Source organism: Mytilus edulis, chromosome 7 (genome assembly GCF_963676685.1).
Source record: "Mytilus edulis chromosome 7, xbMytEdul2.2, whole genome shotgun sequence".
Classification (NCBI taxonomy): domain Eukaryota; kingdom Metazoa; phylum Mollusca; class Bivalvia; order Mytilida; family Mytilidae; genus Mytilus; species Mytilus edulis.
In genome coordinates, this window is record NC_092350.1 from 64,240,555 (window position 1) to 64,265,295 (window position 24,741).

General features: G+C 34.6%; 1 protein-coding gene across 1 annotated transcript in view; it reads right to left on the reverse strand.

Annotated features, from left to right (window-relative positions):
• Window positions 1-448: 448 nt before the first annotated feature.
• The window catches only part of LOC139481979 (uncharacterized), a 30,147-nt gene continuing 5,854 nt past the window's right edge, over window positions 449-24,741 (reverse strand). The window contains exons 3-8 of the mRNA XM_071265551.1: window positions 22,073-22,702; window positions 20,828-20,940; window positions 19,130-20,335; window positions 14,724-14,808; window positions 12,263-12,456; window positions 449-959 (exon numbers count right to left, since the gene is read on the reverse strand). Of these exons, the coding sequence (XP_071121652.1) occupies window positions 870-959; window positions 12,263-12,456; window positions 14,724-14,808; window positions 19,130-20,335; window positions 20,828-20,940; window positions 22,073-22,702 (2,318 nt within the window). The 3' untranslated portion in view covers window positions 449-869. The remainder of the gene's footprint in view (window positions 960-12,262; window positions 12,457-14,723; window positions 14,809-19,129; window positions 20,336-20,827; window positions 20,941-22,072; window positions 22,703-24,741) is intronic.

Here is a 24,741-nt window from a genome sequence, read left to right on the forward strand (position 1 = left end):
TTATTTTTTTTACCTTGTTTGATATAATTGATATGCCACACACCTTTTTTTTAGGAAAGGTATTTTAATCCTCATAATTTTTATAATATCCTTAATCACTGGTAATGGCAAAATGTGTTGTAAGAACCAGTTATGTTAGTACATGTAAAACCACAGATATTATCACTGTATACTATATCTATTACTTTAAGTTATTAAGATGAAGCACATAAATCACTAGGACCCAGAAATTTCGTCAAATTATCTTAAATATAATGGGAGTATATCCTAACAGGTTCATATTTCACAAGCTCAAAAAACGCGAAAACTTAAAATGGGAAAACACTCAGTATATCATGGACTGTAGAGGGTGTGAGACTATTTTCACTATGAAAAGTAAGCGGAAATCATTTCCAAGACCAAGTGAGATGATATTGTACAAGACATGATGTCAGGTACTTATTTAAAAAAAAATACATTACATGTACGTTTCATTAAAATACGTTATTTTGATTGGCCAACAGTAATTTCACGTCAGTATGAAATTAACCTTCATTTCAAAATATTTAACATTCATGATGACACATTCATACATCGAAATGTAAAATTCATGATGACACGCGTTTCCACAACAAAGTGCACAGGTAAATAAAAGAAAACAATTGATATAAATCGTGTTTTTATGATCCTAGTAAAAAATGAGTTTATAAGTATTGAATGCTTCTATTAGTAATGTTATAAGGTTGTAAACGCGTTGACCGTGCGCACATTTTTAGAATGAAGCGCATCCGCGTTTCATACAAAATGTACTTCGGTCAACGCTTTTACAACCCAATAATATACAAAAAGAAACATTCAATTCTGAATGAAAATATAAAAACAAGTATAAACTAGCCATTGAATTTCCCTCCAGGCTTGCTTTTGAATATTTGGTGTATTTCTTCAATAGTGATGGGTATATCTGTTGTCTGAATTCCGACCTGAAATAACAATGACATAATTTTACTAGAATGTTCAAATTTGTATATATATATACTCTAAGCAGACTGATATATGATTCATTAATCATAACGATGAAGGATATCTGTTATTCGAAATATTTATAAATAATTACATGTCATAGTTTTTTGTTTTTTTATTGGTGTTGTTGTGTACACTTATTAGGCACTTATATATATATATATATATATATAAGTACGTCTGAGTCAGTGACAACCCTACAACAGATGTATCCATCGGATCGCCATCAATGATGGTGATACATGGCTGTGTACATAATGTATATACAACTCGTCTAAACATCAACCCAACAATGTTAGATCTGTAAATTTGCTTTCGCAAATTTTTGGTTCTTCCCTCGCCGGGATTCGAACCCATGCTACTGTGATATCGTGACACCAAATCGCCTGCACTGCAGCCGTCCCGCTAGACCACACGACCACCTGGGCTCTTAAAAAAAGAGCTTTCGCTGGCCGTGTGTTACCTTTCCACGTCAGTTTTAATCTAGCGGCGTACTGCAGTACATGATATATAAGGCATGAAGATGTTATTGTTACAGATCAGCTAAATTATCTATAGTAAAGGATCCTACAAATTAATGTAAGATACAGTCACAGAAAATAATTATATTTATAAGTACGTCTGAGTCAGTGACAACCCTACAACAGATGTATCCATCGGATCGCCATCAATGATGGTGATACATGGCTGTGTACATAATGTATATACAACTCGTCTAAACATCAACCCAACAATGTTAGATCTGTAAATTTGCTTTCGCAAATTTTTGGTTCTTCCCTCGCCGGGATTCGAACCCATGCTACTGTGATATCGTGACACCAAATCGCCTGCACTGCAGCCGTCCCGCTAGACCACACGACCACCTGGGCTCTTAAAAAATGAGCTTTCGCTGGCCGTGTGTTACCTTTCCACGTCAGTTTTAATCTAGCGGCGTACTGCAGTACATGATATATAAGGCATGAAGATGTTATTGTTACAGATCAGCTAAATTATCTATAGTAAAGGATCCTACAAATTAATGTAAGATACAGTCACAGAAAATAATTATATTTATAAGTACGTCTGAGTCAGTGACAACCCTACAACAGATGTATCCATCGGATCGCCATCAATGATGGTGATACATGGCTGTGTACATAATGTATATACAACTCGTCTAAACATCAACCCAACAATGTTAGATCTGTAAATTTGCTTTCGCAAATTTTTGGTTCTTCCCTCGCCGGGATTCGAACCCATGCTACTGTGATATCGTGACACCAAATCGCCTGCACTGCAGCCGTCCCGCTAGACCACACGACCACCTGGGCTCTTAAAAAATGAGCTTTCGCTGGCCGTGTGTTACCTTTCCACGTCAGTTTTAATCTAGCGGCGTACTGCAGTACATGATATATAAGGCATGAAGATGTTATTGTTACAGATCAGCTAAATTATCTATAGTAAAGGATCCTACAAATTAATGTAAGATACAGTCACAGAAAATAATTATATTTATAAGTACGTCTGAGTCAGTGACAACCCTACAACAGATGTATCCATCGGATCGCCATCAATGATGGTGATACATGGCTGTGTACATAATGTATATACAACTCGTCTAAACATCAACCCAACAATGTTAGATCTGTAAATTTGCTTTCGCAAATTTTTGGTTCTTCCCTCGCCGGGATTCGAACCCATGCTACTGTGATATCGTGACACCAAATCGCCTGCACTGCAGCCGTCCCGCTAGACCACACGACCACCTGGGCTCTTAAAAAAAGAGCTTTCGCTGGCCGTGTGTTACCTTTCCACGTCAGTTTTAATCTAGCGGCGTACTGCAGTACATGATATATAAGGCATGAAGATGTTATTGTTACAGATCAGCTAAATTATCTATAGTAAAGGATCCTACAAATTAATGTAAGATACAGTCACAGAAAATAATTATATTTATAAGTACGTCTGAGTCAGTGACAACCCTACAACAGATGTATCCATCGGATCGCCATCAATGATGGTGATACATGGCTGTGTACATAATGTATATACAACTCGTCTAAACATCAACCCAACAATGTTAGATCTGTAAATTTGCTTTCGCAAATTTTTGGTTCTTCCCTCGCCGGGATTCGAACCCATGCTACTGTGATATCGTGACACCAAATCGCCTGCACTGCAGCCGTCCCGCTAGACCACACGACCACCTGGGCTCTTAAAAAAAGAGCTTTCGCTGGCCGTGTGTTACCTTTCCACGTCAGTTTTAATCTAGCGGCGTACTGCAGTACATGATATATAAGGCATGAAGATGTTATTGTTACAGATCAGCTAAATTATCTATAGTAAAGGATCCTACAAATTAATGTAAGATACAGTCACAGAAAATAATTATATTTATAAGTACGTCTGAGTCAGTGACAACCCTACAACAGATGTATCCATCGGATCGCCATCAATGATGGTGATACATGGCTGTGTACATAATGTATATACAACTCGTCTAAACATCAACCCAACAATGTTAGATCTGTAAATTTGCTTTCGCAAATTTTTGGTTCTTCCCTCGCCGGGATTCGAACCCATGCTACTGTGATATCGTGACACCAAATCGCCTGCACTGCAGCCGTCCCGCTAGACCACACGACCACCTGGGCTCTTAAAAAAAGAGCTTTCGCTGGCCGTGTGTTACCTTTCCACGTCAGTTTTAATCTAGCGGCGTACTGCAGTACATGATATATAAGGCATGAAGATGTTATTGTTACAGATCAGCTAAATTATCTATAGTAAAGGATCCTACAAATTAATGTAAGATACAGTCACAGAAAATAATTATATTTATAAGTACGTCTGAGTCAGTGACAACCCTACAACAGATGTATCCATCGGATCGCCATCAATGATGGTGATACATGGCTGTGTACATAATGTATATACAACTCGTCTAAACATCAACCCAACAATGTTAGATCTGTAAATTTGCTTTCGCAAATTTTTGGTTCTTCCCTCGCCGGGATTCGAACCCATGCTACTGTGATATCGTGACACCAAATCGCCTGCACTGCAGCCGTCCCGCTAGACCACACGACCACCTGGGCTCTTAAAAAAAGAGCTTTCGCTGGCCGTGTGTTACCTTTCCACGTCAGTTTTAATCTAGCGGCGTACTGCAGTACATGATATATAAGGCATGAAGATGTTATTGTTACAGATCAGCTAAATTATCTATAGTAAAGGATCCTACAAATTAATGTAAGATACAGTCACAGAAAATAATTATATTTATAAGTACGTCTGAGTCAGTGACAACCCTACAACAGATGTATCCATCGGATCGCCATCAATGATGGTGATACATGGCTGTGTACATAATGTATATACAACTCGTCTAAACATCAACCCAACAATGTTAGATCTGTAAATTTGCTTTCGCAAATTTTTGGTTCTTCCCTCGCCGGGATTCGAACCCATGCTACTGTGATATCGTGACACCAAATCGCCTGCACTGCAGCCGTCCCGCTAGACCACACGACCACCTGGGCTCTTAAAAAAAGAGCTTTCGCTGGCCGTGTGTTACCTTTCCACGTCAGTTTTAATCTAGCGGCGTACTGCAGTACATGATATATAAGGCATGAAGATGTTATTGTTACAGATCAGCTAAATTATCTATAGTAAAGGATCCTACAAATTAATGTAAGATACAGTCACAGAAAATAATTATATTTATAAGTACGTCTGAGTCAGTGACAACCCTACAACAGATGTATCCATCGGATCGCCATCAATGATGGTGATACATGGCTGTGTACATAATGTATATACAACTCGTCTAAACATCAACCCAACAATGTTAGATCTGTAAATTTGCTTTCGCAAATTTTTGGTTCTTCCCTCGCCGGGATTCGAACCCATGCTACTGTGATATCGTGACACCAAATCGCCTGCACTGCAGCCGTCCCGCTAGACCACACGACCACCTGGGCTCTTAAAAAAAGAGCTTTCGCTGGCCGTGTGTTACCTTTCCACGTCAGTTTTAATCTAGCGGCGTACTGCAGTACATGACATATAAGGCATGAAGATGTTATTGTTACAGATCAGCTAAATTATCTATAGTAAAGGATCCTACAAATTAATGTAAGATACAGTCACAGAAAATAATTATATTTATAAGTACGTCTGAGTCAGTGACAACCCTACAACAGATGTATCCATCGGATCGCCATCAATGATGGTGATACATGGCTGTGTACATAATGTATATACAACTCGTCTAAACATCAACCCAACAATGTTAGATCTGTAAATTTGCTTTCGCAAATTTTTGGTTCTTCCCTCGCCGGGATTCGAACCCATGCTACTGTGATATCGTGACACCAAATCGCCTGCACTGCAGCCGTCCCGCTAGACCACACGACCACCTGGGCTCTTAAAAAAAGAGCTTTCGCTGGCCGTGTGTTACCTTTCCACGTCAGTTTTAATCTAGCGGCGTACTGCAGTACATGATATATAAGGCATGAAGATGTTATTGTTACAGATCAGCTAAATTATCTATAGTAAAGGATCCTACAAATTAATGTAAGATACAGTCACAGAAAATAATTATATTTATAAGTACGTCTGAGTCAGTGACAACCCTACAACAGATGTATCCATCGGATCGCCATCAATGATGGTGATACATGGCTGTGTACATAATGTATATACAACTCGTCTAAACATCAACCCAACAATGTTAGATCTGTAAATTTGCTTTCGCAAATTTTTGGTTCTTCCCTCGCCGGGATTCGAACCCATGCTACTGTGATATCGTGACACCAAATCGCCTGCACTGCAGCCGTCCCGCTAGACCACACGACCACCTGGGCTCTTAAAAAAAGAGCTTTCGCTGGCCGTGTGTTACCTTTCCACGTCAGTTTTAATCTAGCGGCGTACTGCAGTACATGATATATAAGGCATGAAGATGTTATTGTTACAGATCAGCTAAATTATCTATAGTAAAGGATCCTACAAATTAATGTAAGATACAGTCACAGAAAATAATTATATTTATAAGTACGTCTGAGTCAGTGACAACCCTACAACAGATGTATCCATCGGATCGCCATCAATGATGGTGATACATGGCTGTGTACATAATGTATATACAACTCGTCTAAACATCAACCCAACAATGTTAGATCTGTAAATTTGCTTTCGCAAATTTTTGGTTCTTCCCTCGCCGGGATTCGAACCCATGCTACTGTGATATCGTGACACCAAATCGCCTGCACTGCAGCCGTCCCGCTAGACCACACGACCACCTGGGCTCTTAAAAAAAGAGCTTTCGCTGGCCGTGTGTTACCTTTCCACGTCAGTTTTAATCTAGCGGCGTACTGCAGTACATGATATATAAGGCATGAAGATGTTATTGTTACAGATCAGCTAAATTATCTATAGTAAAGGATCCTACAAATTAATGTAAGATACAGTCACAGAAAATAATTATATTTATAAGTACGTCTGAGTCAGTGACAACCCTACAACAGATGTATCCATCGGATCGCCATCAATGATGGTGATACATGGCTGTGTACATAATGTATATACAACTCGTCTAAACATCAACCCAACAATGTTAGATCTGTAAATTTGCTTTCGCAAATTTTTGGTTCTTCCCTCGCCGGGATTCGAACCCATGCTACTGTGATATCGTGACACCAAATCGCCTGCACTGCAGCCGTCCCGCTAGACCACACGACCACCTGGGCTCTTAAAAAAAGAGCTTTCGCTGGCCGTGTGTTACCTTTCCACGTCAGTTTTAATCTAGCGGCGTACTGCAGTACATGATATATAAGGCATGAAGATGTTATTGTTACAGATCAGCTAAATTATCTATAGTAAAGGATCCTACAAATTAAAGTAAGATACAGTCACAGAAAATAATTATATTTATAAGTACGTCTGAGTCAGTGACAACCCTACAACAGATGTATCCATCGGATCGCCATCAATGATGGTGATACATGGCTGTGTACATAATGTATATACAACTCGTCTAAACATCAACCCAACAATGTTAGATCTGTAAATTTGCTTTCGCAAATTTTTGGTTCTTCCCTCGCCGGGATTCGAACCCATGCTACTGTGATATCGTGACACCAAATCGCCTGCACTGCAGCCGTCCCGCTAGACCACACGACCACCTGGGCTCTTAAAAAAAGAGCTTTCGCTGGCCGTGTGTTACCTTTCCACGTCAGTTTTAATCTAGCGGCGTACTGCAGTACATGATATATAAGGCATGAAGATGTTATTGTTACAGATCAGCTAAATTATCTATAGTAAAGGATCCTACAAATTAATGTAAGATACAGTCACAGAAAATAATTATATTTATAAGTACGTCTGAGTCAGTGACAACCCTACAACAGATGTATCCATCGGATCGCCATCAATGATGGTGATACATGGCTGTGTACATAATGTATATACAACTCGTCTAAACATCAACCCAACAATGTTAGATCTGTAAATTTGCTTTCGCAAATTTTTGGTTCTTCCCTCGCCGGGATTCGAACCCATGCTACTGTGATATCGTGACACCAAATCGCCTGCACTGCAGCCGTCCCGCTAGACCACACGACCACCTGGGCTCTTAAAAAAAGAGCTTTCGCTGGCCGTGTGTTACCTTTCCACGTCAGTTTTAATCTAGCGGCGTACTGCAGTACATGATATATAAGGCATGAAGATGTTATTGTTACAGATCAGCTAAATTATCTATAGTAAAGGATCCTACAAATTAATGTAAGATACAGTCACAGAAAATAATTATATTTATAAGTACGTCTGAGTCAGTGACAACCCTACAACAGATGTATCCATCGGATCGCCATCAATGATGGTGATACATGGCTGTGTACATAATGTATATACAACTCGTCTAAACATCAACCCAACAATGTTAGATCTGTAAATTTGCTTTCGCAAATTTTTGGTTCTTCCCTCGCCGGGATTCGAACCCATGCTACTGTGATATCGTGACACCAAATCGCCTGCAAGCTCTTTTTTTAAGAGCCCAGGTGGTCGTGTGGTCTAGCGGGACGGCTGCAGTGCAGGCGATTTGGTGTCACGATATCACAGTAGCATGGGTTCGAATCCCGGCGAGGGAAGAACCAAAAATTTGCGAAAGCAAATTTACAGATCTAACATTGTTGGGTTGATGTTTAGACGAGTTGTATATACATTATGTACACAGCCATGTATCACCATCATTGATGGCGATCCGATGGATACATCTGTTGTAGGGTTGTCACTGACTCAGACGTACTTATAAATATAATTATTTTCTGTGACTGTATCTTACATTAATTTGTAGGATCCTTTACTATAGATAATTTAGCTGATCTGTAACAATAACATCTTCATGCCTTATATATCATGTACTGCAGTACGCCGCTAGATTAAAACTGACGTGGAAAGGTAACACACGGCCAGCGAAAGCTCTTTTTTTAAGAGCCCAGGTGGTCGTGTGGTCTAGCGGGACGGCTGCAGTGCAGGCGATTTGGTGTCACGATATCACAGTAGCATGGGTTCGAATCCCGGCGAGGGAAGAACCAAAAATTTGCGAAAGCAAATTTACAGATCTAACATTGTTGGGTTGATGTTTAGACGAGTTGTATATACATTATGTACACAGCCATGTATCACCATCATTGATGGCGATCCGATGGATACATCTGTTGTAGGGTTGTCACTGACTCAGACGTACTTATAAATATAATTATTTTCTGTGACTGTATCTTACATTAATTTGTAGGATCCTTTACTATAGATAATTTAGCTGATCTGTAACAATAACATCTTCATGCCTTATATATCATGTACTGCAGTACGCCGCTAGATTAAAACTGACGTGGAAAGGTAACACACGGCCAGCGAAAGCTCTTTTTTTAAGAGCCCAGGTGGTCGTGTGGTCTAGCGGGACGGCTGCAGTGCAGGCGATTTGGTGTCACGATATCACAGTAGCATGGGTTCGAATCCCGGCGAGGGAAGAACCAAAAATTTGCGAAAGCAAATTTACAGATCTAACATTGTTGGGTTGATGTTTAGACGAGTTGTATATACATTATGTACACAGCCATGTATCACCATCATTGATGGCGATCCGATGGATACATCTGTTGTAGGGTTGTCACTGACTCAGACGTACTTATAAATATAATTATTTTCTGTGACTGTATCTTACATTAATTTGTAGGATCCTTTACTATAGATAATTTAGCTGATCTGTAACAATAACATCTTCATGCCTTATATATCATGTACTGCAGTACGCCGCTAGATTAAAACTGACGTGGAAAGGTAACACACGGCCAGCGAAAGCTCTTTTTTTAAGAGCCCAGGTGGTCGTGTGGTCTAGCGGGACGGCTGCAGTGCAGGCGATTTGGTGTCACGATATCACAGTAGCATGGGTTCGAATCCCGGCGAGGGAAGAACCAAAAATTTGCGAAAGCAAATTTACAGATCTAACATTGTTGGGTTGATGTTTAGACGAGTTGTATATACATTATGTACACAGCCATGTATCACCATCATTGATGGCGATCCGATGGATACATCTGTTGTAGGGTTGTCACTGACTCAGACGTACTTATAAATATAATTATTTTCTGTGACTGTATCTTACATTAATTTGTAGGATCCTTTACTATAGATAATTTAGCTGATCTGTAACAATAACATCTTCATGCCTTATATATCATGTACTGCAGTACGCCGCTAGATTAAAACTGACGTGGAAAGGTAACACACGGCCAGCGAAAGCTCTTTTTTTAAGAGCCCAGGTGGTCGTGTGGTCTAGCGGGACGGCTGCAGTGCAGGCGATTTGGTGTCACGATATCACAGTAGCATGGGTTCGAATCCCGGCGAGGGAAGAACCAAAAATTTGCAAAAGCAAATTTACAGATCTAACATTGTTGGGTTGATGTTTAGACGAGTTGTATATATATATATATATATACATGTTCATAAACTTACGCAAAAGGTATTACAAATATAATAAAGTTTCCATTGAGGCTCTTAAACAAATAACATGTAAACAGTTCACATTTATACATAAAAATCAACGCAAAAACATAGATATAGAAATCATTCGTTCATCAAAATGGTGACAATCAATAAAGCTTCTAATTCTAATCATACACGAAAAATTAATCAATTTCCATAGAATTTCCAAGAAAAATTATTGTTACAATTAATGTTTCTTGGATATCTATACATTATGACAATTTGTTATTGTGAATGGTAAGTCATTTCATATCTTGGTTGCAGAATAATGAACAGATAAGTCTTTGGTCTTATACACATCGATCTTTAAACATTGTAAGAGACAGATCGTAAGTTGTAGTGTTAAACATCTTTCATAAATACATGTATGATCGATAAGTAATCAAGAATTAGTCCATTCACAATTTTATACATAAGAATTGATTTTTGGTATTTTACTCTTTCTGTAAAGATGAAAATTTGGAAGAAGACACCTTTGATTGAACATAAACATCACATACAAATATACTTCTAACCACTCTTGTTTTTTTAGGTTTTACGATTATATCTAAATCTTTTTGTGATAAATGTTCCCAAACTGAAATATAATAGTCTTTTATAGTAGAATATATGCTTTATAACATACATCATGTACATTGTAGTTTTCGTATGTGTTTAGGCAAATATATTATTCAAGTTTATACCAAAGAGATAGTTGTGATGAAATCCTCGTACAACTACGAACAACATTTTCTTCCCAGCTTAAATTTTTATCAATGTCACGTCTATGAAATTTAAAAAAAATGGACATTCTCAATAGAAATTGAGCTAATGGAAAAACATATTTCAGATAGTTGTGCAAGTTTTGCTTTTTATTATTAATGTCATACACTTTATTTGCTCTGCATTAATTTCATACTGTTATTAGTACACCAGAATTATACATATTTTTTTAATATGTCGTTAACTTTCTCGTTTGTCTTCAAATGCAATGTTGAATTATCAGTATATGAACCTATGTTTAATTGTTTTAATCATTGATATAAATTTAAAGAAATAGAGGACCTAAAATAGAAGATTGAGGCACATCGCATTTTACAAACGTTTTATCAGAATGTAATTTGCGTACTAAACTTCTTGTAGTCATTTAGACACATATGTTGTTATCTAACTTAACGTATGTTCACCGATATGATAACATTTAGCCTTTCTTATATTATGGTATAGTTAATGCGACCAAAAGTCTTATTAAATAAAAAAAAAACGCAGTACCACATATTACCCTAGTATTCAAATATTTTAACCATTCGTCAATTGGATTAGTCAGGATGGTGTGACATGTATGCCTTGTCTAAAACTTTACGGAGCTATTTGTAATATTTTCTTAACTGTTCAAGATCTAAGGTTCATCAAAATGTGTAAATGTACATACATGTCTTTCGAATATTCTATTATACAATAGCATAATTTAACCATTTACATAGATGGAGGAAATCCTTATCTTATGCATACTAATGTTGTTGTAAGCATGGCAAAATATCTTATGATTACACGTCAAATAACTGGCGAACAAGAAATAGACTTTTATAAGAAAACCATGCCCAGAAAAAATGAAGCAAATGATTCAATCTTTCGTAAGAAAATATGGATAATGCACACCATATGATAAGTTGCATACACATGAGTGTTTAAGTTCCATTACTCTAAGACAATTTTAAAAAAGGAAGGAAAACAACACTCCGCATAACGTTACACAGAAACAAAATGCTAGAATAAAAGGAACATTACTACAAGACAATTACACATTGTATGATAGTCGCATATATCAATGTAACACTCAGGAAGAAGATGGTGGAATTTTGAATGTGTAAGTGTGATTATTTTTTTCTTTCAATCTTTCGAAAAGATTACTGACTTGAAATATAATAGTATCAATACAATTTTCCTCATAAAAAGTACTCTTCACTAGAATGAATGATTGCATCATTTGGGAGGCACAAAAGGTACATGTATTATATAGGCAGGTACATTTAGAATAATAATACACAAACATCGAAAGTTTAACAGTTGGAAAATTAAAACAATGTGCATACCATAACAACTATATTTACAGTTACATTTCCTGTTTTAAGTTTTAGTATATAAATTATATCAATCAATACAGTTAGACGGAACCAACCGGTTTGTCATAGAATGGGTTATGCCTATATCATTAATAAAAAATGCCTGATAGCTATGGGGATAAGTATTTGTTTATAAAATAAAGTACCTCAACTTCATAACCCACAATAACACAGATAAAAGAATGATAATCCCGTGAGTTCTTTTCCAAGTATGTTCTGTCAATTTCCATGAAATAGTTCTGTAGCTCAGTCTTTGTCATGGATTTTCCCTTAAATTTCACCTGATATTTAAGTTCTTCTCTGAAGAAATTTGAAAGATTCTGCAAATCCTCGTCATAATCTGTATAACATAGAAAAAACAAAACAATTACAATTCATGAAAAAAGATAAAGCAAACGACAATGACATCATTATTGATGTAGAAACACAAAACGATGAGCACCAGAACCATTTGGGTTCCACATAACAACCAAAAACACAACATATATCATCTCGTCATTGAATCAAGAATGTGATATCAAGTTCAGAAAAATCCTATAAGAAAACCATGCTCAACATGTATACAATTATTATAAAAACCAAAAAAAATCCATCTACTACATGATCATACATAATTGAACATCTGTAAATGTTGATAACTGAACTAAAACAAAATATCAAGATTACATGACTCTTAACAAACCGACATGAAAGTTGATATTTAACTTGCATAATACTTTCACCATATTATTATAAGAAAAAAGAATCTGACAAAAATTCCACAATCTAATTTTTATCCCTGAAGTTTCGCTTCATTTTGGTCATCCATAGTTGTTTTACTTTAAGTTGCTTTTATTTCTGGCAGGACACAGACTTGTTCTTCTATTGATCCTCTGTAATTTTTTTAATTTCTTTTTCCAGGAAGGTCTTATACTTCTGATGATGGTTAATCAAGAAAAGTACCTGACACTTCAAATTCATAAAGTGTAATTTCCATCATCATTATATTCTACCATTCGCGATATATTCATATTAAAGTTATAAAAACTAATTACCCTAGCTGTATACTTGACACTCATTTTTGGAAATGTTGCATATATTTGACCTATACATTTACATTTCGATATCATGTTATCAAACATTCATCGCAAACTGTAGACTTTGTAGATTGTACTTGATATACAACAACAAATGGAAGTTGTTAACGACCTTGACTGGCTATACAGCCCTTGCATGGTCGGCGTACGTTGATATACAGTGATGAGTGTTTTGGTTAATGTTTGGGTTCAGGATGTCATGGGCCATGTGTTATCAGGTAAAATATAGGAATTAAAATGTTCTGGTCGACGATAAAATGTATTCGGGTGTGACACCAAATGTGCTGAAAACAGTGGACTGTAGTCCAATTTGCCAAAGGGGGAGCCTATGAATAAAGAAGGAGAAATTGTGAGGAAATAGGCCATCTAAAAAAGAATGTCCATAACTATATATATTGCGGTCCACCGTCCTCAGATCAGACGTCCATAAGGTCACATGGGCTATGCAAGTTCATGTTTTGAACGGTTGCTAATGAGAAGTGTTCAATTCTTTGCAAGTAGTATTTAGTCACAGAACTTTAAGCCTATCTCAAAGTCCTGTTTGCGTCATAAGCATGCTGGCTCCCAAGGCATCCTGTTTAAGAACAAAAAGGGAAGCAGCTGTATCAGATACATACTTGTGTTAGTACAAAACATCAAGAACTTAATCACATATCATATTAGGGAAGGAGGGTTCCCCATAGCAGAAGATCACAATATATTCGTTTTTTTATTGGAAGGTCCCTTTTAGCAATTTGGCATCTTTAGACCAAATATATTTTAACGGGAACAAACCAAAAGACTACAAAGAGATTACCTTAACCTCGGACAAGGAGGTTTCAGTCTATATTTGAATATATAGTTTGACATATGGCTCTTTCTAAACAAATCAAATTAGTTAGAATGTACAATAAAATAATACAACAATGTATCATTCAACTTTGTTATGCAATTGAAAGGTTAACAAGATACTAAAAAAACTTTCGAAAATATGGGCATACAATTTCCGATTAGATTGGTTAACTATTAGCTTCTAAAATTGGTAAAACACCGGTACAAAAATGGTTTTGCTTTTATGCTACAACGTAATATATAGCTTACACAATTCACTGCAATATCCTCCTGCAGGATTTATATTCTTATCACTTCAGCACATTGTAATATACACTAATAACTTAAATTAATTAATTTCAAACTAAACTGTTTTCCCCTTAAAATCTTCCATTAATATCATTTTGGATATGTTTACACAAGATAGCTCATGAAATATAAATGCATGCCAGTAAAATTTTTGGTACGTGAATGTCCCTGTAAAAAACCCGCTGCATAGACAAACTATGGTCTTATAAGTCAAAATTTATTATAAATTTATAAGCTACTGATGACTGAATACTAAGCTTGTCTATCATGATTAACATTTTTCAAATTAAACAGTACGGTTTGTTTTCTATCAAAGAATAACACCAATTTCAATAGTGTGGTTCCTGATAAGATCGATAACCAGATGATATATTTAAAATTTTATAATTTTATAGTAAATGTTATAAATTACCTTGTCTCCAATATTCTATAGCATTGGACAGGAGGTCAACAATCAAGACCAGTCCTTTTTGGTCTGGTTTCTTGTAATACCTATCCTGAAAAATGTCATACTACCATTAGCGATGTGTTGACCAGAATCGACGTACAAAATAAACATGACTTATCACACATGTTCTTTGAATACATTTAGGTTGTCATATGTTCTGTCTCAGTACAACTGATAGCCTGTGTTTCATGGCGAGATATGATCATCTACTGTACAATTTAGAAATTATTGCGAGGTTTTTATTATTTCGAAAAATACGACTGATTGAGTATTTCCGATTTTCACTTTCATTGAATCAGTTACAATTCCCACAATTGTTTTATTTTTCATTTTTGACTCATCAATCTACAGAATATTACAGATACATGATTTTTCTCTAATATACATTGGATGGTAATGATTATGACTACATTTTTGTTAATTTTAACCTGGTAGCCCTTTTTTTACCGAGTAGTCAGATAATAAAATTTAAAATGGAAATGGGGAACTTGTCAAAGAGACAACAGCCCGACCACAGAAAAAACAACAGCAGAAGGTCACCAACAGGTCTTAAATGTAGCGAGAAATTCCCGCCCACGGAGGCGTCCTTCAGCTGACCCCTAAACAAATATATACTAGTTCAGTGATAATGAACGCCATACTAATTTCCAAATTGTACTAAAAAAACTAAAGTTAAAATAATACAAAACAAACAAAGGCCAGAGGCTCCTGACTTGGGACAGGCGCAAAAATGCGGCGGGGTTAAACATGTTTCTGAGATCTCAAACCTCCCCCTATACCTCTAGCCAATGTAGAAAAGTAAATGCATACCAATACACACATTTAAAATACAATTCAAGAGAAGTCCGAGTCTGATGTCAGAAGATGTAACCAAGGAAAATAAACAAAATGACAATAATACATAAATAACAACAGACTACTAGCAGTTAACTGACATGTCAGCACCAGACTTTAATTAAACTGATTGGAAGATTATGATTTCATCATATGAATATCAGGCACAATCCTTCCCGTTAGGGGTTTAGTATCATACCATCATAATATATATGAGAAGAACATAACCCGTTTCATGCCAACAACTGGTTTTTGAATAAATGTGTTTAGTTCCGATACAAAGACCCTATAAGTGAATCAATCTTAACGCCAAAATATGCAATCTTTAATGACCTGACAACAGTATCGTATCTATATCCCTTCTTGGTAAGTATATTTAAGGGTTTTGTTAGTTTCTGAGGTGAATACTGACATTTTTGTGCTTTATAAAGAATATTTCCATAAAAAATTGGATGTGAAATACCTGAAAGTATAAGATGTCGACAAAACTGTTTTCGAAGTCTCCGAAGAAGAAGCCAGGTAATTTAGGACGTAAAGGGGCTAGCGGGTCAAACTCTTGTCCCACCAAATCCACAACGTGTCTACTTTACTCTCAATTAGAATTAATTAAGTAACTGAAACCATTATTTTCTAGGTTCTTCCCTCCTCGATTCAGAAATCAGGAACAATACAAGAGGATAGGCATTTAAAACTAATGAGTCGCAACCCTTTTGTTGATCGCTGACTATAAAGATAGGTCATGTTGGAATCTTGGGAGAAAGTTGCTGTTTATTTCTTTTACAAGTAACCAGCTTGCATATGTATACTTTAACATATGACAAAGACAAAATTTCTTTGTTCTTACAGTACTATAATCTAGATAATGCACAGCTAATGTGCCCATTAACTACCTGTGATATACTGCACAGTTCGAATATAACTTTACGTTCAGAGGCGGATCCACTATTTTTCAAAAGTAGAGGCAATTATAAGAATGATAGAAACACCTACGAATGTAGAGAGGCAAAACATTTTTTTTTTAAATTTTATCCGTAAATTCGAGAAATAAAATATTTTCCAATCATTAATTTTACAATTTAGCTTATGTTTATCAAGAACTAATGATTTTTTTGTATATCTTAGTCAATCTGTATTAATTGATAAACATCAACATAAATAGATTGTCATGAATGTTAATTGATGTTTTTTTTAATCGATTTTAGATTAATGGTAGCCTTTTCTCTCCGAAGAATTTGCTCAGAGGAAGATAAATCAAACAGGGTTTGGATTTAAAATTTACATAACATTAATGTTCCCAGCTTATCAGCCACTCTCTTTTTACAATCAGAATGGAATGTTTAATTTCACATTCACATATAAAATAACGGAAACATAATTTCGATTCTACAATGCATTTTACAGGCAGTAAACACAAGAAACCAGCAAAAATTGAAAAAAAGCTTAACAGACTTAACAGATCAATTTCAGATAAAACATGTATTAGTTTTTTTGAAAGATTAACAGGTTCACTGGGTGTCATCTCAATATAATCGCGATATGTAAAGCGAACAGAGGAAACAAATAAACGAAGAAGACTAGTTACTTGGATGGTGATTTGTCTCATTGGCACTCATACCACATCTTCCTATATCTAGTTTCGTGGCGACATTACTCTTACGAATAACATATGTCCGCCTCAATATATCACACCTTTAGTAGTTAAAGACAAAATCTTATTACGTGAACCTTTAATTTGAACTTCCATATTTTTGAAAGGTTAATAACTACTCTTCGAATTAGTTCTAGCGTCTTTTCACAGCTGTCAAAATAATGTATCATAAAACAGTTTAACTTATATCTAGAACATTTTCACATAAGTACAATACTAAGTTAACTTAGTACATCAATTATGTGCATAACTGTCGCAATAAGTCCTAGAGTAGAACTTTCGAAATCTGTTCTAGGGTAGAACTGTCCAAATTTGTATAAGGGTAGATCTGTATGATACTGTTTTATAGTAAAACTGTCAGCTCATTATCTAAGAACATGGCATTTTGTTCGATTTTCCATATTAAGTCATACTTTTGATTGCAAAATTACATAATAGAAGTTTCAGTTTTGATATTTCTTCTCGTTGGATATTTATGTAAATAAAAAATGTGCTTTGTTGCATACGAAAATGGCTAAGGAGTGGGGAAATGAGAAAACATGCTAATTGTAATAATCAGTATCACTAATATAAATTTATCTCATTGCTGCGCTAACTTGACAAAAGGCTTCATATTTTGTAATATCAACATGCAGACAACCTGATACTGTGGATTAATCATTATTACTTGGTTACTTATTTTCATGGATTTTGTGGATACAGTTAAAACACGAAATTAAATGTTTAACCAATGATGAATTTTCTATAGATTTGTATGCAGACTACCTTAAACCAACGAAATTAAATATCCACGAACATGCAAGTTTTCCTTAATTCACGAAAATTGGTACCCACGAAAATAATTGAATCCACAATGATCGGTACGTAACAACTTCACAAATAATACACGATGGTATTGATGTATACATTCTTTGTAATTTCGTTATTCATAACCTAAACTACGTGTTATCTTTTACTGTTTAGTCTCTTTTTGTTATACATCCCGTCATTGTGTTATTATGCTATGGTAATTTTCTGTATTCTAGTTTTTATTTTCATTTTGACATACATGACATGCATATTTCTTTGTTTGTATTATAATTAAGATTATAACGCAATGTTGACTGAGGTAGTCCTATTTTTAAAATTTCTTCTCAAATAAGTTTCCATGCGTTGTTGTCAATACAATGCATTTTTATGCGACACTCATTAAGCTAGCTATAAAACTAGGTATACTTAACCATTTTCTTCATAAGGAGTTTCCTCTAACAAGTTAGGTATATGACAGTTTTTTTCCATGCGTGTAACTTGTTTGAGCTGTGTGTTTTGACATTTTATAAGGAACTGTCCGTTTTGAATGTTCCCTATAGTTCGTTTTTATTTTACTTGAAAATAAAGGCAGTAACTTGTATATTGTATAAGATTGCAAATGTAATGATTTCGATGTGTTTGTTCTTAATTCTTCATGAAAAGAATACGACATACTTAATGAATTATCTATAGGAAATATACAGTCCTTTTATTGATTTGTTCTCAGTCTCTATTAACCGAAAGGATTGACTGAGGAGTAGACAAGTAAAAGCCTTCAATTTTTAACATCCTAGGGTTAAACTATTGTATTTGTCTGTATAGTTTTAGAAATTGATTGATCAAAATAAGTCAAAAGTATCTTCTTATCTTTAAAATTATACCCTTAATCGATTAATTAGTATACAATGAAAACAGCTGTAAAAATAGAATGTCTTCTAACGCAGTAGGACCTGCCAAACAAATTAACATATATAATGCATATCCATTTTTTGTGTATTGCAACCTGAGCCATTTAATATGTATAGGGGGATTCATCTGGTATTGATGAGACACAATAAAGATTATTAAAATCAAATCTCTAAAAATTGAAGATACTCACATGATGTTTCAACCAGCTGTTTCTTATATCATCCATGCTGTGTGGGATACAATGTTCATCACAAAAATATACCTCTCTGTCATTGACATCTTTTAGGGGGATTCTATCTTCACTTTTAGAGAAATCTCCGGTTTTACATTTTACTTTAATACTGTATGATATAGTATGCCTTAATTTTCCTTGTATGGTTTCAATGATATCACACAATTCATTCAAAACGGTCTGATATACATTATCCTCCAAAACATCCCACCTCCATATTTGCACGGATACAGCATTACGTGAAAAGCAGATGATAAATTTACTGAGTTCGTCTAAATAGAACACTGCTTTCCCACGGTATAAAGCTTTTACTTTACAAACTTCATATTTTCTAATATAATAGAACAAAATGTGATTGAAATAGGCAAGAGGAAGAAATTCGAATTCAAAAACCAACCAAGGTGTAATTGAAACATCAGAAATCTTTGGAATAAATGTATCCAAAATAGATTTGTATGATGATGAATTTTCAATCATGCACGGCAAATAGTAAGAATCTGACTTCATGCATTTGTTGGTGCTGGTATCTTTAAATTGAGGTGTTATTACAATGTCAAACTTTTCCATGACATTAAGCAAATGCGTTTTATGGTCTGCAAACTTCAATTCGGGTTCTTTTTGAAATAACTGATCGATTAATGTTTCTGGTAATTCCCCTGAAATCTTCAGTTGATTCCAAGTAGTTGGAGAAATCAAGTTATAATTCCTCTTCTCGATGTTGCCATCACATACAAGACATCTGAAACACTTTACTAGCCACTCTGGACGTAGAATGATATATTCTCTGATGTCGTCGAAAAATATTATGTTTCCAATTTTGTGTTGGTAATTAAGGAAAGCAAGGAGTTCTGCCTCTTCTACCAGATGTTTATGAGATATTTTCAGCAGATTATCCCAAGAATAAACATGTATTGGTGAATCTTCTTTTAATACTTCAAGTACAGTTTCTAGTTGAATCCATTTTGTCGGAAGTTTTTCAGCAAAGTAATTCATCTCAAATGCAATGTTGGAAATGTGTTTTCTTAATCTATTGATTTCGTCAATATCTTCTTTTTTAAAGTGTGTATTAGAAAGAAAGTAGATGCCTCTTCTGTGATTGAATTTTGTTTGTTTGCCAACAGTGTCAAGAAATTTGTCTTCATATTTTGTTTGCCTATCTTTAACCTGTTAATATAGTGTTAAACATTTTCATTTGCTGACACAGTGACCAATTGATAAGATACCTCAAATAAGCAGTCTTAAGATACTGTAATAGTCATTTGAAAAATGAAAACCAGGAACAATTCATATCAACCATTTTTTATCCATTTTTGCTATGAAGTTATGGTGTTCCTTGCTGATATTTGTAAAAGAAATATCAATGCGTTATGTCTCAAATGAATGTAGTTTGTATTTGTTGAATTTACATGTAGACTTAAAACAACTGTATTAAAACGGATAATTATCTAGTAAAATGAAACAATATTTTTCCTAGTTAAAGTTTTAAACAAAATTATTACACCTTCACATTCACTACCGGATTAACATACCAACTTTTTAAATCCTGCGATATTCGTTGTCATCGAGACAACGTAGTATTGTCACTTCTTGAAGGGAAACTACTCAGTAATATCAGTTAAACACATAGTTGTGTCAAAAATATATATATTATGTTACCTTTTCAAACTTGTCAGTACCAGTACAAACCATTAAAACAGGTGGACTCAGTTTGTCTGCTGAATGATCTTTACAAAAACAATGAACACTGTCAAACCAAAAGTCAACGTAATCTGAAAGGAAATACAAAAAAAATGTATGTTTTCTCTTTTTAAAGTGAGGTTGTGGGGTAACACTTGGGCAATACACTATAACGACAATTAGAAATGATTTTCAAAGCGTTAGCAAACACCTTTCAAACGCCGTATATATACATGTTATCAAAAATTTAAATCTGTGTTAAAGGTTAATACTCTTCGTTTTATTTAGGTAACTTGTGACCATGATGGACTGATTTCGTTTAAATCCATTCGAATATTTGTCATTCAAATTAACAATGCCACTTGTTAATTCAAAATTGGGGGACACAGATAATCAAAATATCCTTACTTAATATAATTATATCGAAAATTGGTTAGATTTACATAACGGACCAGTTAAGATGTTGATAGGTTCTTACATTCTGTATCTATAACAATGTATCATACAAGTATTTAGTTAGGTAGGATAGTCGTAATAATTAACAATAATGTTTCCATACACTTCCATAAACTTCATATAAACAGTTATGTAATAAATTACAAATTTAATTGTATACAACTTTTTGACATTTTCAACAAGAAACAAGACACACAGTAAGATATTTCTGTATGCGTTACTGGTACACTGTATATTCATGTACCATTGTATTTAATCTTTTGACATAGCCTGCAATACGTCATACCAGTTTTTAGCAGTTTTGAAAAAAAATATACAAGCTAGTTGTTTGAAAAGAAATTCATGTTTTGCATTGTTTTCATGAATACGAAACGAAAAAAGCAATGCCTATGTATCTAATTTAATTTTATTTGTTAAAAATAACAGAAAATAGTTAAGAAGGCTACATACAATGCTTATTAACTTCTTAGTCATGTTATAAGTATGCCTATTACTTATGACTTGCATGCTGCAACTGTAAGTGCTATTCATCGTCTGTAAAGTAAGAATTGCTTTTTTTTTCTGCCAAATAGCAGCTGGAACCATATAGAAAATTCAATCTCCATACGATACACAAACTGGAACATCACACCATGAATCATTAAGTTGATCTGTCCATTTAATGTTTAGTATGTACTTAAACAATTAATGGTGACTACGTTCATATTTTCTTAAAAGTCAGTGATTTTTTTATATGAATATTTTCTTTTAAACTTACGACAAGCTTACCTCCAATGCAAGTACAATCATCTTCATCATGTGTGATTGGTTTAATATCGTCTTCAATATCTACAACTAGAAGATATATTGCATATGGTGTAAAGAATGTCTGGTGTGTGGCATAGTAGTCTTTTTGGCCAGCAAAATCCCAAATACCACATTCTACTAAATCTCCGGATTCCTTTTTTTCTTTATCCATCTTGGAACTCGATATAATTTCATCCATTTTTTTAATCACCAAGTCCGTTATTTGGTCAGCAGTAATGACATGATCATCAGTTAATTCTGCATTTTTTAAATCAATATGTGTTTGTGACATCATTTTGTCATCTTTGCTTAATTCATTTTCATCTTCGTTGTTGGTTGTAACAGCTGGGGTATTACCTGCAAATGTTGTATCATCATATATTGTAGGTACAACATTTAGCGTTTCTGTTTCCCTGTTCTTTTGTCTTGATAGAAGCGGTTCCTGGTCAGTCAGTTTATTTTCTGTTTCCTGAAAAATGTCCTTTGTAGATGCAATTGGTATCTGTTTATTTTGGGTCGTTTCCGTATCTTCTACAAGATGAGTAACTGTTTTTGCTTGTTTCATATCAACAGCCAGCCCTATCCGTCTCATCATTTCCTTCTGTGTGTCAACTACAATGTATTGATATGAAGACTTAAACAGTATGATAAGTAAATGCCTAACAGCATTTTGTGTTAAAAAGCTTGACGATATATATTTATATAGAATGTTGATAATTCTAAAATAAGCATACACTTCTTTAATACCCTTATAGTTAATCATTTATAAATAGTATTGCTAAACTCTAATCAAAATAACAACAATAAATCCTGAAGTATGTCAAAAAATATTGTTAGCTACACTTATGTGGTAAACACATGTTTTTTGTTTAATCTGATTTAAAAAAGTTAATACAACAACGACACCAACACATTCGCATACGACATCAATATATTAAACAACGTAAGAACCTCGAATATATACTTCAACACCACCATGTATTATTTGTTAAGTTGAGGCATAATATCTATCAACAAGGTCTTTCGAAAAAGGACGAAAGTTCTTTGCCAAACCCCTGGTCCATCAACTTACTGTTCAGACACCGGTGACGTTTAACAGGTATGAGTAGCAGATGTGAGCTCTTTAACACAGAATACGTTTGGAAATATATCCCATATGCAGGTACAATAGGTATATTACTATTAAGGTGGGTGATATTCATAATTTCAAAACTGATAATGGAAAGAACATCCTCAATTTATCAGAAAATAAAATTAAATGAATAAAATCTTTTTGATTCTTCTCTTTTGAAGTGTCTGACTGGAAAATAAGAAGAGTCGGAGAAGGAAAGACGCACATTTCGTTACCATAACTATGTAGACAATAATTTATTTTAAAAAAAAATCTACCCCCAAGTACAACACATATGTTGTCAATAAGAAACTCCAGCATACTGATAACTTGTTCTCTGTGTGTCATGCAATACCTTTACACTATGAACACAACATGCCGTGTGGTATCACAAAGTAATCAATTTATAGCGTATGAGACAGCACATATTTAATTATTAAATAGCATTTGAGAGTATTTCTTTTCGACGATTTTTCAATGTCACATGGGGGATGGTGGTATTCAGGGTTGTAAACTCACAAAATTGAAAGAATTCAATTCAGAGAAAGTCTGAGATATAAAATTATACAGAATTTCCTTTGATTTTTAAAAATCCATCTATGTTTAATACCACTACGGGAGTAAACAGTTTCACAGTATTTCTAAATAGTTAAAAATAATTATTACGGACATATTTTTTGGTCAATCTAATGGACAATTCTTATGATGAACTAGCATGTGATACGGCAATTAACAGTTGTGTGTACGGACTTTTGGGGAGCTTCGGTACTAAATACAAAACTTCAGGATTGCTGTACAAGGTAATGTTCATTGGAGCTATGAAAAACTTACGATTTGCCAAAATCTCCTCCTTGTTGAATAGTATATTTCGTATATGAGATTACCTTAGTGCTTATTGGTTTCTCATTACGATACATGATACTCATTGTAGTACAATTTTCATAAAAAGTTAAACTTATTTGATTATTTGACCGCAACTACAACAACATCAGAGTTGTTTGAAGAGATGGCAGATATTTCACAGTTTGTTCGTCTCTGAAAACTAATTTTGGTCGATCGTTCACGCAGTTTTTTAATTTATGATTTCGACATTTCAAAGCTTTTCGCCTCTGAAAACTCCGAATTGTAAGAAGATTTACTGTCATGCAACAAGTTGATTATTTCATCATAATTTATATTTTAGACTGTTTTGCATCTTTACACCTATATTTTGACTTTTTTTTTAAGTTTGGTCATATATTTGGTATACAAAAAGTACACATATGTTGAAAGTTTATAACTGTTGGTCTTAGTCATTAGTCTTAGTATTATGTATTAAAATGGAAAAGATTTGTTGAGAACATCAAATAGGCTAAGGTAGAATACTAATTTGTACAAGCTATTACCTTATTAGCTTACAATCGCAATTAATCAAGACAAAAAGTGTTGTTATTGTTGACATTTTTACCTTTTATGTTCGTTTATTTTGGGTACAAGTCGCTGTCAATATAAGTGAATGTTAAGCGGCTGTCATACAAATGATAGGTTAGTATAGCTAGAA